This window comes from Sesamum indicum, linkage group LG12 (genome assembly GCF_026168435.1).
Source record: "Sesamum indicum cultivar Baizhima isolate 11 linkage group LG12, ASM2616843v1, whole genome shotgun sequence".
NCBI lineage: Eukaryota > Viridiplantae > Streptophyta > Magnoliopsida > Lamiales > Pedaliaceae > Sesamum > Sesamum indicum.
Genome location: NC_142668.1, coordinates 6,072,035 through 6,088,355, shown reverse-complemented (window position 1 = coordinate 6,088,355; position 16,321 = coordinate 6,072,035). Strand labels below are relative to the sequence as shown.

At 33.0% G+C, this 16,321-nt stretch overlaps 1 protein-coding gene across 12 annotated transcripts; it reads left to right on the top strand.

The window, feature by feature from the left end:
- Nucleotides 1-3,966: 3,966 nt before the first annotated feature.
- LOC105178678 (AP-1 complex subunit gamma-2-like) lies at nt 3,967-15,003 on the top strand. Of its 12 annotated transcripts, none has more exons than XR_016063247.1 (14): nt 3,967-4,420; nt 4,534-4,626; nt 5,450-5,808; nt 5,934-6,108; nt 6,366-9,357; nt 9,512-9,675; nt 10,304-10,358; nt 10,513-10,676; nt 11,302-11,356; nt 12,425-12,547; nt 12,648-12,743; nt 13,200-13,601; nt 14,707-14,765; nt 14,901-15,003. XR_016063247.1 is itself a non-coding variant. In XM_088876586.1 (12 exons), exons 5-12 carry the CDS (start codon nt 9,337-9,339, stop codon nt 13,284-13,286), a joined length of 765 nt encoding a protein of 254 aa, XP_088732712.1. In that variant the 5' UTR covers nt 3,967-4,420; nt 4,534-4,626; nt 5,450-5,808; nt 5,934-6,108; nt 6,366-9,336; the 3' UTR covers nt 13,287-15,003. The 12 variants fall into 12 exon arrangements, 1 of the variants encoding a protein (XP_088732712.1); XR_016063245.1 differs by having other exon boundaries at nt 14,689-14,765; XR_016063244.1 differs by having other exon boundaries at nt 3,968-4,420; nt 6,366-6,465; nt 6,829-9,357; nt 13,200-14,765.
- Nucleotides 15,004-16,321: the final 1,318 nt, after the last annotated feature.

The window sequence follows — 16,321 nt, the reverse complement described above, 5'->3', positions numbered from 1 at the left end:
CTCTCTCTCTCTCTCTCTCTCTCTCTCTCTCTCTCTCTCTCGCGCGCGTGCGCGCACACACACTCTTACTCTCTCTAGAAATAAAAAAAAATACTATTTAATTTTTTTAATAATCAAAAAAGAGAAAATACTCAATTATTTAATAATAAATTATTATAGTTAAATAAAAATAATATTGGTATTTGATATTATATTTACTGAAAAATATAAATCCAAGGCATTGTAAATTATACGATTAGAAATAAGCAGTGCATTGACAAAGAAAATATAAATTATATATCTATATTAATATTCGACTAGCATGAATATACATATATATTATTTTTTTAAAAAAGTTTTGGTAATAATTCATTATTCTTTTACTATAAAAACATTATCTACTAAATTTTTGTTTGGAACTAAACCAATGTACTATTTGTAAAAGCGTTTTAGTAAAGCAAAATATGTCAAGAAATAACAATTTATTTGATTCAAATAGTATTATGCCCATTTTAATCATGTTATCAATAAAAGACCTTATTATGCCAAACACCCTAACATATAATCATTAGATGTTTTCACATCTTATAAGTTTCGACATCTTATTTTATCCAAATACTTTAGGAACTTATGTTTAGAATAAGATCCAACATCTTATAAGCTCTCTTATAAGATATTCTAGGAAAGCTTAGCCAAACAGCATCTTAGGTTCTTGCAACCTACACAATTTTCCTAATCTTACAGTCCAAAACAATCTAGACTTACACACAAACCAGCTCCACAGTGAGTTGTCCCTGCCCCCAAAAGCTTTTTGTGTAGATTACTCTAAGAACAACTTTGAGAAGCCTATTCCATTTACCATTGTTGACTTCAATTCCAATCTGAGGTTCTTCTCTCCTGAAAATAATGGCCTAAATGAAATTATTACTCTAAGTTTCCTTGCAATGCTAGTTGCTTAGAAATTCTTGACTTCTGTCCATATATTATAAAAAATATCCATTGGAATGCTAAATGAGGGGCAAAAAAAAATTATGTATTTTTTTTTAAAGTCTTTGTCCAAACCCTAACGGAAGGGTCAGGTGTAAATGAAGAATTTTCAAAAGGGGTGTAAGTATAATTTTAAAAATTTTATTAGAAAAAATATAATTTTACATTTTGAGAGGGAGTTGAACTGTAATTGATCCTAATCTTTGCAATCTTGGGAAGTAGTATAATCTATGGAGTTGAACTGTATTTGATCCTAATCTTTGCAATCTTGGGAAGCAGTATAATCTATGGACCACAAACTATTTCTCCTGGCTGTCTGGCTTCCTCCTTTCTCTATTTGGATGGGTAAACTTGTGCTTGTATTAATTCTACTTCTATTGATATGATGTCCGCTCCTACTACTAAACTTTTTTTTAACATACAGTTCAAAATATGGCTTGTCTTGGTATGGTTGCCCCTTCATTTTCTGGGTGTCTCTGAAAAAAATATCCCTGCTCCACCTGCTGCCCATTTGCATGTTTTGCATGGTTGGGAGCTAAAGATACCTTAGATGTCAAATAAACAGCCCAAAAGTACAACAATGCAACACTATAAGAATTGTATATCTTGGTTGTCCAGTGGATGGATGGTGTCCTTGCTAAGGGGGAGGCCTTAGATTTCTTTCATGACGAGTTCTAGTGCCCTATCTTTGTAAATGATCTTGTTGCGGTCTTGACTAACGGATGGATCTCATGCTAGAGCCTTGGACTCGATATGAGAACCTTGTCAATTGCTTCAATGGTTTTTAAAGTCAAGAATCATATCTTACAAGTTCTCCAGATAATATTATCTATAGACACCTTTATGAGCTCTTTAAGCCAAGATCTGTTAACAAAATTATTTTTTCTTTCCACATATTGATTGTGTGACAACTTTGTCTTTTCGAGACTGGTGTCCTTTTCGTGCTCTAAAAATAGCACTCTCTTTGACTATGTTTTCTCGCTTCGTTTGTGTCTCAACATAATCCAATTCATTTGTCAAGAGTAATCCATGTGGTGTAACTTGATTAGCTAGATTTTTTTACTGTAACAGTTTGTTCCAATTGGTTGATACGTTTTGTTTTGATATTTATCAGCACTCGATATATATATATATATTTATATGTATTGGAATATCAATTAAATTAACTATTTATACTTTAAATTAGCAAGGTATATGGATGGTCGTGTCATATGTAGCTCATACACTTCGTTTTGCTGCTGTTGATCAATTTTGCTATGCCTATAAGTCAGGAACTACTTAAACCGATCAACATTTCGATGCATATTTGGTTTGTAGAGTTGTTCCCAAGTCAGACCGCATTTCCAAAAGAGAAACAAGGTGGTGGGCTAAGGCAACCATGCATTGATAATTATTTAAGAAACATCAATGATGTTCATTTAATTTACTTGGTCTTAGAGTTTGTTGTTTGTCATGTCATTTTTGGCTTGTGAAATCAGATTTCAAATACGTACCTGGGATTCATGCTTTGTATCTCCTACTTTGCTTCTTTATGTTGTTGTGTTTATTCGGGCAGGAAACTTTATCAATTCTGCTTCGCTTGCACAAGAAAAATGGATTACTTGTGCCTGTTTCATCGTCACTTTTATTTTTCATCAATTATTCCATTTCTTGATAATTTATAATGACAGAAAACCAAATGTATAATTGCAAATATTTGATGCTTTGATTTTCCCTTGTGTCATGTTCTCCATGTTCTCTAGTTTGAGAAGTTCACTGAAAGGCGTATTTTCAAGTAGTCTATTCTTTCTTACATATATGACGAAAAGTTGTGTTTTTTCAGTGTAGATGCGATCTTTACTACTTTGACGAAATGATTATAATATTTAAAAAGGAGTTTATATAATAGTATTATCAAAATGATTAATTTAACCTTTTATTGTTCTTAGAAAAGAATAAAAAAACGTAATGTAGAAATATAATGGTAGTACCTGTTATTTATTGAATATAATAATTTAAAAAAACATACTGCATATAAAAATTAAAAAAAAATCAAGAAAATAAACTAAACTAATAATTGTATTATATACACATGTTTATATACACACATATACTTAAGAATAAAAAATGTGATGTAGAAACATAATGGTACTACTTATTATTAATTGAATATAATAATTTTAAATTTTTTTCAAAAACAGACTGAAGTATTAATTGCATTACATACATATATATACACATACATTTATAGATGTATATTGTAAAAACAACAAAAAAATACACAAATAGAATGAGATTTAATCTATTCAATCCTAAGGCCAAAAGAACATTTAAAATAAGAATTTTCGATTAGTTTGCAACCAATATTTCTCTACACTTAAATGATCATACACCCAAACATGAAGGGTGAAAAGGTAATAAAAATAATTACAAAAATATTTTTATAAAATACTAAAAGAATACTTAAATATGAAATATATGATAGATACAACATGACACTCTCTTAATGAGCGAAAAAAAGCGAATAATTTTTATCGACATTTAGAACACGATAATTATATTTTAATATAAATGGATTATGTGTATAATATTTTTTAAAGTATATAGGCTACGAATTTTATACACATAATATCGATATTTAGAACACAATAATTATATTTTAATATAAATGAATTATGTGTATAACATTTTTTAAAGTATATAGGCTATGAATTTTATACACATAATATATAATAAGTTGGATATGAGATATTATCAATTTCTAATAAAAAAAATAAAATAAACTACCAAAAAAATGAAGTTTTTGCTAATATTCCAATTGTCCAAACCAAATAATTTAAATTAAAATTGGTGATGGTCTTGCCCAAAAACAAAAGGTAAAACAACATAAAATCCTCTAAAAAATACCAAATAATTCTCTCCTCCTTTCGTGATTGTATTTAAATATAAATAAAAAAAAAGAAAATAATATATTATAATTGGCCGCCCCTCCACCAGTATATACATATATACGTATTATCCCAAATATACCCCAACACCGCCAGATATAACACGAGAGCTTTCAATTCCAAGAAAAGCAATGCGAAATCAAGCACCATGTTTTGTAGAGATGAGGCTGTAACAAAGAAGAGAGATTCTTGAACGATCTTGCAATCTTGAACAAAGAGGAACATGGTAGAGATGAGGCTGTAACAAAGAAGAGAGATTCTTGAACGATCTTGCAATCTTGAGCAAAGAGAGAAGAAAAGCAGGGGCAACTGAAAGAGTTTTCTGAACCCCACTGCTTAAAACCCTTAAAAACAGAGAGAAAAAATCAAGAGAGGGGTTAGGGTTTAGTGCCATTGTTTGAGGATTTTCATTTGGGTTTTTTTCTCCGGTTGATGGAAGCGAAGATGGATTTGTTCACCATTCAGTGCACCGAGGAGAAGCAGCAATGTAGGTGGGTGCAACACAAAAATCCAAGAAAGAATACCTGGTAAAAACCCTCAAAACTAGTGTTCTCTTCCCACCATTTTACTCGAGCCCACCATCAAACCCCATCTACACTCACATGTTTCCACCTCTCGATTTTTTATTTCATTTATTTAGGGTTTGAAAAGCCGGAGAGTAGAGAAGAAAGGGCAAGAAAAAAGGAAAAGAAATTAAGTTGCCGACTTCTCTCTTCTCTTTGTTTGTATCAATGTAAGTATCGTTTATAGCTCCTTAATATTTTTATATTTCTGTAATTGTTTAACTTTTTATGGTGTTATTTAGCTTGAATCTTTTTTGTGGATACGAACATTTGTGAATCTGTGGTTGCATGTGATTAATTTGTGGATTTTCTGGTGGAGTCGTGATTTTATATGGCATGGGGAATGATAATTTTGATAAAAAAGGAAGAAACTGATATCTGTTATGGGTTGTGCCTTAAAGTTAGTCCAACGAATGTTTATTCATTGAAAACAATTGTCAAATCATTTTCTATGACTTTTGTTTAGTCATTAATTAAGAACCAGGCCTACCATTCTTATCTATACTTCTTTTTTTTTTTGGCAACTCTTCTTTTACTATATTAGTCATGGCAAATTTTGGTTGTCAAAATTTCCTTGGCCCGCATCTATATTGAATTAATTGATCAATTTTCTGGAATTTGTGTCCTGGTATGGAAGGCTAAGGAGTGTCTAAATATTGTTCCTAGCAGCAGAAAGTCAGGGTAGAAGCTGACATTATTGATGCTATTACTGTTAGACTTATCTTGGAGTCTTATTAGAATTCTGTAGAAAAGGTTGCCCGATGTGAGGCATATATTGATGGGATGGAGTCCAAATTGCAGGCCTGCGAGGTTGTGTTTGCTGAAGTTGTTTGCAGTATCTCAATTAGCTTAGTACTTGATTGGATTATTGACTTTTCTCTCATTAAAAAATGACTTTTTAGCCCCTGAACGATTTTCCTTAATGTCAGCTCCTTTATGTGAAGGAATCTGATTATTTGATGTTGTTGCTGATAGAGTGCTATTTTCTTGCAGCAATACATCCGCCATCTAGAGGCTCAACTTCAGGAAGAGATGTCATGGCATGCTCCTCTATATGGTGCTGGGCTGGAAGCTTTGTCAATGAAGGAGCTCGAGACAATATCACGTATCCATGAAGAAGAACTGAGGCAGATACATGCCATACAACAGCGTAAAGGAAGTCCACCTGGGAGTCCACTTGTAAGTTCCCACAACCTACCTCACACACATGGGTTGTAAACACCTACGCCTCCAATGGCTGTTGGATTGCCTCCTCCGCTTATCCCAAATGGTGTTGGGATCCATAGCAATGGGCATGTTAATGGTGGTGCCGGCCCCTAGTTCAGTCGTTAGAACGACGTCCCTGATGTGAGGTGATATTGTTTTCGAGTTTGTGACACTCACTAGTCTCTTTGATCAGGATTCTGGATTTCTAGTCCAGGATACTGTTATCTTCTGTGCTGAGGTTCTTATATTGAAAGAAACTTCCATAATGCAGGACTTCATTGATCAAGAAACTGACTCAGGAACTGCCTGTTCTCAGTCAGATGGAATTGGGAAGAGGAGCTCATTCACCTGGAAAGTGGAGAATTTCTTGTCCTTCAAGGAAATAATGGAAACTAGAAAATTTTTTAGCAAATTCTTTCAAGCTGGTGGATGTGAGCTTCGGATTGGTGGGTAGCTCTTTAAAAGCTTGAATTATTTCAATGCAAATTGTTGCAGTAGCTAGTGGAATTATGGTGGATGATCTATTCTAATTCTTTGCTGCCGCCTTTGATTGTGCTCCTATATGAGTCTTTTGACACCATATGTATATATTTGGAGAGTGATCAGTCAGTTGGCAGTAATCCCGAGAACAACTTTTTCCAGTTTTTACTTTTGTTATTTATTTGACAATCATACAAACTAACTTTTTTGCACTGGTTTACAGGAACATATAGTAAAAACTGGCTGCGGTTCTGTCTCTGTTGCTGTTTTCGGTGATCAGGACAAACCAGCTCTGATTACTTATCCTGATTTGGCTTTAAACTGTAAGGGAACTAGACCTGAATTTTCACCAAGTATATCGTCAATTTTAATCAAACTTCTTCTGTTTTATACCTGTGAGGATTTCATGGACACTTGTTAGTCTGCTATCAGCCTTTTTGCACGTTATCCCAACTTCACCAAAATTTTATTATATCATCTTTTCACTAACCCATTTAAAAGCTCCCTTGTTGTTTTAAATTTTGTATTGAACATATCTTCATCAGAAATAATTATCTAGTCTACCTTAAATGGTGCAAGATGCTCGAGGCTCATACTAGTCTTGGAATTATTCTGTTAAAATGTATTTGTCTCCCTTGAAGCAGTATCTACTTGCTTAATCAATTTTTTTAGCAATGGCAATGCAGATAAGGTAGGCTGGTGGAGCTCATGGCTCTTGCCTCGCATGTGCACCCCTTGATAGCGGCAACCACAACTCTACATGGCTTTCATTTCTTTATTATTGTTTGAGAGGTGCATGAAATTTGCTGCATTTTTATCTTGCTTTGTGATTAATAGGTAAGTTTCGCAATTCTCATATGTAGAAAAGATTTGCTATGCTTGAATTTATCTTTTCTTTAGTTTTTGTAGCTCATTGTTTCTAATTAATACTTTTTGACAATTGAACTAGATCAGAAAGGGGTGCAAATCTCTGTAGGACTTAGTTATGAAAGACTTGTTTCAGAAAAATAAAGGAAGATATGACTTGGAACTTCCAAAACTTTGATTTATTGTTGCTTGTGCACTCTATGTATTATGACATATTACTCGTATTGGATTAGAGTGACTTGCCAAACAATCTTTCTTGTAATAAAGTAACAAGAGATTGGAGCCCAATATTCAATGTGACAATTGAATTAGATTAGTTGGGGAATTAATGTGTTGGAATGTGGATGTGTGAGGACTAAAAGTTTTTATTTGGGGGTTGACAATTTTTAGTGAACACCGAAACTTGTGAAGGAAGTCAGTGTCTTGAGAAAAATATGCGAATTATCCTGTGGTAGCACTTGAATTTTCTGATTGTTGTCTTGTGTTGTCCCTTAGATTAATAGGAATTTTTGGTATAAGTCGAGATAAGCAGGAGAGACTAGCACTAGTGGCATATAAAAAAAAAGTAGTGTGAAGTGTGTCCCATTGGCTGCATCAAATGAACAATGTTCAAGAATCAACACAAAAGCCTTTGTGTGAGCTTTTGGACCCAAGCACTTTCATTTAAACAGTGCTACATTTCTTTTGATCGAGGGCATCAAACTTAGTGTGTCCATTCTAGAACTTGCTTGTGTAATACATTTTGAGTCCGCATTCTTGTAAGTTTGGTGCATGAAAGTGATAAGGGCACTTAGGAATACCCCATTACCTCAAAAGAGCCTACCTTGAATTCACCCATAGAATAACTCATTTGAGCCTTGGCTTTTCTTTTGTTGGTTAAACCACGTCATAAGCTGAATCATCCCCCCTTCTTGATTATCTCCTGAACTGATTTTTGAACCCATTTAAGGGGACGGTGTTGGCTTGGTTGCTTGTAAATTGACATGAAAATGAGTGAAGAACAACGGATGCACTGCTATCCCCAAGGAAAACAAAAAGAGAAATAGAACGAGGAAATGAAAAACAAATGATGAAACAGAAAGAACAAAGAGATGAAGAAAAAAGGAGAAGAGAAAGAAGAAGCAAAAAAGAAAGGAAAGAAGAAAATATTGAGAAAAAAAAAGAAAAAAAAGAAAGGAAAGAAGAAAATGAGGAAAAAAAGAAGAAAAAGAAGAAAAAACGAAAGGAAAGAAGAAAAAGAAATAGAAAACGAAAAAATTGGAGGTGTTTGATTGTTCAACTTACTTGAATCGAGTTGAATGGCAATGAGGTTGGAAAGATAAGCAACTAGGTTGGCATCGCTCCTTTGAATTCATAAGCCCCAATTCGGCCTATCTTTTGCCACACCTTGTCCTAAGCCCCATTACAACCCTTGAAAAGACCCTTTGATTCATGTATTAATTTTCATTTCGTTGGTGGAGGAGATTTGATTCACAAGCAAGCCTATGGTAATGGCATTCTATGTATTGATTTGAGTGGAACCCAAATTCTTAAACACTTTATGAGTGGAGTGATTACATTGATACCTTTGTGAGAGTGTTGAGACTTGTTTCATTTTATTTTGATGAAGTCAATGGTATACTTGTGTGTTGAATATTGTATGTTGTACTGCAAGTGCTTGTCTCAATATTGCTGGCTCTTCTTATACTATTAAGTCTTATTAGTATAGGGGATATACTTGAGTGACATGAAAGGATATTTGAGAATTGCTACTTGGATAATTTGTGTATTTGGATTGAAACATGCTTGAGGGTGGTCATGGTTTCGGTGTGGGGGAATAAGATATATTTTAAAGCTCATATGCATGCTTATTTGAGTGATTGGGAAAGATTTTATTACATACTTTAGTGATGTTAAGTTACCCCAATTTCCTAGAGGATGGGAGTGGGTGTGTAAGGTAGGTGATAGTTTTTTTCACTTCACAATTGAAGTTGTGGGAGTGTGGTTTAACTCTTGTTTTATTGTGGTGAGGGGATTTTTTTTTAGAGCTAGCATATCTTATAATTAATGTTGTGTGTCGTCTTCTGCCCCTTTATATACTACTTTCTTTTCTTTTATTGTTCACATATTTTCTTTACACTTACTTTCTACTTAAAAATTTGTTTACTTATAGTCTATGGTTTTAGTTGAGAATATGCTAATTAATATTTTTAATATAATTAGTAAATATATTAATTCCATATACGTTTACATGCTTATAATATGTAGTTATTTTATTAATGAGATGAAGATAAAGTATAAATGTATGACAATATCAGGATAGAAATTGAATTTGCACTCCTGATCAGATGGTGAAGGTTCTAACACAGGTAAAATTTGTACCTTTCTGGATTTCTTATTTCACTGATTTTCACTCACACACCATAGGCTGCGAATGGCGCGAGGGTTGCGCCTCTCGCGCGCGCCATTAACTACTATGATAAGAATAGAATTAGGTGCTTATGGATTCTTATTGGATGGCAGGATCCAGATTCTTCGATCCGTGAAAGGGCCCTCGAGCTTGTTTGTCTTCTAGTAAATGAAAGCAATGTGAAGCCTTTGACAAAGGAGCTTGTTGATTATCTAGAAGTAAGTGAACCGGAATTTAAGGGAGACCTCACGGCCAAAATTTGCTCAATTATGGAGAAGTAAGTTGAATGATCTATAGTTTGTCTATAAGGTTTGCTCACTTTCTTGTCCAATTAGTTTTATAATATGATGTTTGATGCATGCTATGTTCATGACTTCATGTGAATGTGTGTCCGTGTGTCTTGAAGCAGCTCATAAATATGATGGAGTACTTTTCAAAATATCTGCTTGATTTGGTCTCTGGACGAGTTGTTTTCTCCAACTTTCAAGGTTTAAGAAAGTTTGGTTATTGATTGATTTTGCTTTGTCTTATAGGTCAGATATTTGCTTTGTTCTGAAACAATTGTTTCAGTAACAGGACATTTAAAAGGTCTTTCTTCTTTTTCCCTACTAGTGGCCCCTCTAGCTCCTCTACTGAAAATGTATTGCATGTCAAAACCTTATTTTGCTCTCATTATTGTCTTTCACCGCCACATATTTCTCAGTTACCTCAGTTCTATGCCCTCACGTCTTTTTTCTCTTCTTTTCCATGTTGTGCTGTGGCCTGTGATCACCCAAGTAGTAAAACATGCGTGACCTGCTATATAGGTTGACAATATAAATAAATTGGTTGAACTTGAATTATGATGTATCTCCCAGTTTATTGTAGTTATACATAATCTCATTCATCTTGCTTCGTGGTGCCAGGTTTTCCCCTGAAAAAATATGGTGCATTGATCAGATGGTGAAGGTTCTAACACAGGTAGAATTTGTACCTTCCTGGATTTCTTATTTCACTGATTTTCACTCACACACCATAGGCTGCAAATGGCGCGAGGGTTGCGCCTCTCGCGCGCGCCATTAACTACTATGATAAGAATAGAATTGGGTGCTTATGGATTCTTATTTGATGGCAGGGTCCAGATTCTTCGATCCGTAAAAGGGCCCTAGAGCTTGTTTGTCTTCTAGTAAATGAAAGCAATGTGAAGCCTTTGACAAAGGAGCTTGTTGATTATCTAGAAGTAAGTGAACCAGAATTTAAGGGAGACCTCACGGCCAAAATTTGCTCAATTATGGAGAAGTAAGTTGAATGATCTATAGTTTGTCTATAAGGTTTGCTCACTTTCTTGTCCAATTAGTTTTATAATATGATGTTTGAAGCATGCTATGTTCATGACTTCATGTGAATGTGTGTCCGTGTGTCTTGAAGCAGCTCATAAATATGGAGTACTTTTCAAAATATCTGCTTGATTTGGTCTCTGCATGAGTTGTTTTCTCCAACTTTCAAGGTTTAAGAAAGTGTGGTTATTGATTGATTTTGCTTTGTCTTATAGGTCAGATATTTGCTTTGTTCTGAAACAATTGTTTCAGTAACAGGACATTTAGAAGGTCTTTCTTCTTTTTCCCTACTAGTGGCCCCTCTAGCTCCTCTACTGAAAATGTATTGCATGTCAAAACCTTATTTTGCTCTCATTATTGTCTTTCACCGCCACATATTTCTCAGTTACCTCAATTCTATGCCCTCACGTATTTTTTCTCTTCTTTTCCATGTTGTGCTGTGGCCTGTGATCACCCAAGTAGTAAAACATGCGTGACCTGCTATATAGGTTGACAATATAAATAAATTGGTTGAACTTGAATTATGATGTATCCTCCAGTTTATTGTAGTTATACAGAATCTCATTCATCTTGCTGCGTGGTGCCAGGTTTTCCCCTGAAAAAATATGGTGCATTGATCAGATGGTTAAGGTTCTAACACAGGTAAAATTTGTGCCTTTCTGGATTTCTTATTTCACTGATTTTCACTGTAAGGCAGAGATCTGCCATGATGATTGATAAATTAGCATCCATGTTAAGCTTTGAGGCATGAAATCATATTAAACCCTTCTTATTTTATCATGTACCTAGAGTATCAAGAAAAATATGCAACTCTAGCTTGTGATTTCATTTTCATGTATACTATATTTTTTAGGTTGAGGGGTGTAGAACAACCACCTTGGTGTGCACTATATGTATGGATTAACCCTAGATCAATAGAAATGACAAGTCAACTTTTCCCTTCTCTCATTGTTCTCTCTCTCCTCTCCTCTCCATTGTATTATACTTTTTATCTATGTAAGTTTCCCAGCCTTTTTTTGTAAAATACATTGCAGTATTCACGATAACTATCATTTTCATTTATTTATTTTTGAAAAAAATCATAATACATTATGTATAACAACAAATCACATTTATCCTATCTAATTAATATTATATACTTATATAGGTATTAAGTGAATTTCGATCCATTTTGCACGCACATTGAATGTGCCACGATTACTAGTTGTAGTTAATATATTGGTGTGAGTGCAGTATGTCAGAAAGTCAAGAAGTTGGTTACTTAGGAAGTGGTTGTTATGGATCACAGAGTTAAAATGATGATCTCTTATCTAACTGAAAAAGAGCAGGTCTTTCCCTAGTACTTTCTTGTGATTATTGCGTCAAATGCACAAGTTTGGTTGCATTATAATAAACCAGATTGACCTTTTGGTCCAACATGATACTTAACCTTTATAATTTTTTATTTTATTGTCTTGTCGTCATGAGCTTTTCGCCTGGTAACAGTAAATGATTTTGCCTTTAAGCAAAGATAGTTTAATTTTGATGGTAGTAAAATTTAGCTTTTCAAGATTCGCTTATCGTCCATATACTATCCTATGACCAATGAGGTATAGGAACATGATATTTTACAATTTTCTTTAGGCTTGGGCAGAGGGTGACCTGAGCATTTTATGTTGATCTTTTGTCTCACTTAAAAAGTGAGAATTGATTGTTGTGATAGTGTTGCAGGCTGGGAATTATGTGAAGGATGAAGTCTGGCATGCCCTTATCATTGTAATTACTAATGCTTCTAACCTCCATGGATATATTGTTAGAGCACTGTACAAGGCTGTACAAACAGCAGGCGGACAGGTATGTTATGGCAGCAGCAATATAAATTCATTGTGAAATTTGATTAAGTTTTCTTGTATGCATGCACTCATGTCCTAAATATATGCTATGTCTGCACCAGGAAACTCTTGTTCGAGTTGCTGTATGGTGCATTGGAGAATATCGGGAGATGTTGGTTGGTAATTCTGGCATGCTTGATGTGGAGGAAAGGATAAATGTATGTTCATGCTTTTTGAAAGTTTTCTTAATTTTCTTTTATCATCAGAATTCCAGACTTTTGTATTAATTGGGCGTGCGGATTGTTAAAGTTGTCCACAAATTTGTGGTGGATGTAGGTAATCCTGTCCATTAGACACCAAGAACTAATAACCTTTTGACAATCATGATACTACGTGTTAAGCATTCAGTAAGGTTAAAACATTGGGAAGGTGCTTTGCTGAAAAATGGAAGGTTCTGGCTTTGTCCGGTCAGGGTCAACTAACTCTCCTTGACAATTCGGAAGTCTTTACTCCGTCAAGGAAAAGATGCTTATCTCAATTGGAAAAGTTAAACGCTGGCACTTCTCTCAACTTTATTCTTTTATGTGAGCAATAACCGAAGTGTTTCAAGTTATAGTTTGCAATACTTTTGTTTTAGATCCATTTTAACCTTCTGCTTCTTTTTTTGGGTCTAGAGAGGAGAGAACAATCTGAAATGCATCACAGTAACTTGGTTTGCATACATGGTCTTGAGCGGGATGGACATAGTATCTGTCTCATAATGAGCATGATGTTGGTACATGAGTTTAGGTTCTTGTCAGTCCCTTTTGGTAGGTACTTCATTTACATGTTCTCTGGCATGTCGTAAGTACTTCTCTTTACATGTCTTTGGGCATGCCTAGTTCATTAATTATATTGTGAAGTTGGTTGATATTATCACTACTGAGTATACAATGAAGTTGATGAGAGCAATCCAGGAGAGGTGGTTGTTAGGACTAATGGAGAATGAATATCCAGATTTCAGCATTGAAGAGAAGTTAAATGCTTTTGTTGCGTTGATTGATCTGCTCATAGTTGGTTCCAGTATCAAAATGGAGGTAACCCTTTTATTTTTTTTAATAGCTCCTTTATGCATTTCGTTATAAGGGTCAGTATGTTTCTTCTTCTCTCTACAGAAATCTCTTGTTTGCAGTTTCTAATTTGCGATTTTGCTTTCTGAGTGTTAATTGAAACATCTGTACAAGTATGTGAATGTATGGCCTCTAGCATTTTTTGAAATGGCATTGCCCATGATGATTCTACTTCCTGGAGTGGATAGTCAATATATTTTTCACATATACAAAAAATAACAAAATAACTCGTGTAAGATGGGAGTGTGAGGTAGGTGAGAGTTGACACATCACAATTAGTAGTTATAAGAGTCAATTCAGCTCTTTGTGTTATAAGAGTTAAAGGTCCACTTGGTGTTTGTTTGTGGCTTTATGTATATTATGGAGATAACATGTCTGTTGTATGCCTCTTTATTTGTGTTGCTAATAATTATTTCACTAATGGATCAAGAGAAGTTTTTGGGTATCAAATATTACTTTTCTTTTTTGTCAATCTAGGAGTCGGCTTACAAGCATTATTTTCATCCCAAACACTGGGGTGGAGTTATGCTTAACTGCTTAAATTCGCTTCTCTGTTGAAAGAGATACTGTATGAGATTAAAGCAAAATGATGAAAATGTTAATGTTCCTCTTTATCAGCCGAGATGGGATTAATGTGCTTGGCTGATTGTATAGATGTTAAAAACTTATCTAGCATTGATTGTGTTGTTTCTTAGGGGTGTACGTTAGAGTCCTCCAACCTGGAGAGAGCCCATGGGCTCTGCCACTTGGGCAGTCTTTGCAGGCACCTTGCAAAACATATTTCTATACCTCATAATTGGATTGACATCTTGAAAAAAGTGACTTTCCTTGTTTCTCATAATTGGAATGACATCAGAAAAAAAGTTAATTGCCTTGCCTTGCCTTCTGTAACTCATTCTGATAGATGTCTTGTTAATTAAACTTCATGTAAACTGGGAATTAATATGTTCTTGTGGTATTCACTATGCTCTTGCGAGCTTGGACTGAGCTTCAAGCTTCTCAATTTTATCACCTTGTAAAGACAGCCTTGTAGCCACGTAATAACACTTTGCAGGGAATGAAAACAAAACAGTTGCTGAACTGAGGATCGTAACCTTCCAGTGACGGTCAAACACGGATTCACTTTGCACGGTGAGAACATCTACATTCTAATGTAGCTCTTTTCCATTCCTACTTCAACCTTAGGGAAGAAACAGGATTAATAAACAAACTTGTTTTTTCATTTATTTGTGTTCTTTACTAACCATTCATTTCGTTTTGCTACAGCCTATTGCCAAGAAGTCAATGAAGTTCATTCCATTGGTTACAGTACTGAGTTGTTTTAAATTTATGAGTTGAGCTTCTGATTAATAATTTTTATGAATAATAAGACCTCATATTTTTTAATCATTTATATTAATTTAAAATATAAATTAAGAGATTAAAATTTAAATGTAGAGGGGTATAAATATCTGTATATATTTAATTAGTTATTAGGTTATAAATTTAAATTGTTTATGCTAATAAATTTTTTCGGAAAGGAATTATAAATTTATTATTGTATTAACTTTTTTTAGTGGATTTGTATATAGATACATCTGTTAAAAAAATTATTTAATTAACATAACAATGAAAATTAGCTTTGAGGAATGCATAGTAGGTAGGGATTGAATAATGCACTACTGAGCCCAATCGAATGTATATTTTAATTATTTTAATTTACATCTTCAGTTCATATATTTTAGTTATCTAATAACAAGCGAATAATCAACAATTTAGTACAAATGCATTTATTTACAAGGACATATATTTTGGACTAGATTTAATGAATGGATTGTTATTTTAAATTTTTATAAAAATTGAATCTGTATAGATATGGAGTTAAATTAAATATTTATTTGGAAGGGGTGGTGTTTATGGGAATAATAGAATTTTATTTATTAATTGTTTTATTGAGATTGTAATTAAATTTTTATTTACTTTTTGAAAATGGTAGAGAGATATCAATAATTTAAATTTAAATAAAATTTTTTACATTAATAGTATAATTTAATTGAATTTGTATGTAAACTACCACTCAATAGTTGAGATATTAAATTATTTAATTGATATATTAATTAAAAATTTTAAGTTTATTGTTTATTTATGTTTATATTAGTTTAAATTTGAATTATTTTATTTAGTTTTTTGGTTGAATCGTAAAAGTTATTTAATTAATATATTAATAAGGTTATGAATTTAAATTACAAAAAAATTAAGAATTATTTAATTTTTATTTATAACCAATATTTAAATTTAACAATTAAAATATTAAATTATATATACTATAAAAATTAGCTATTAAGTTATCAAATTAAATTAAATTTTTTAATAAATTATTTAATTTTATTTATGAAAAAAAAATTATTACTAAAAGGTAGAGGAGGCGTCAAAGCAATATTTACAAAATAAGTAATATGATTCTATATATTTGTTTGTTAATTATACTAATTTAGATAAAAGTTATTTTATTAACTTTTCTTATTGAATCTGTATATAGATTATATTTTTAATTAAAAATTTATAAATATTTTAAATTATTTGGTTTTAAAATATAAAGATTGATTTTTATTTTTATTTACAACTAAACTTATATTACTAAAAGGTAGACTGCATGTCAAAGCAATATTTAACGGAATGAATAATATGATATCATATACATTATTTTG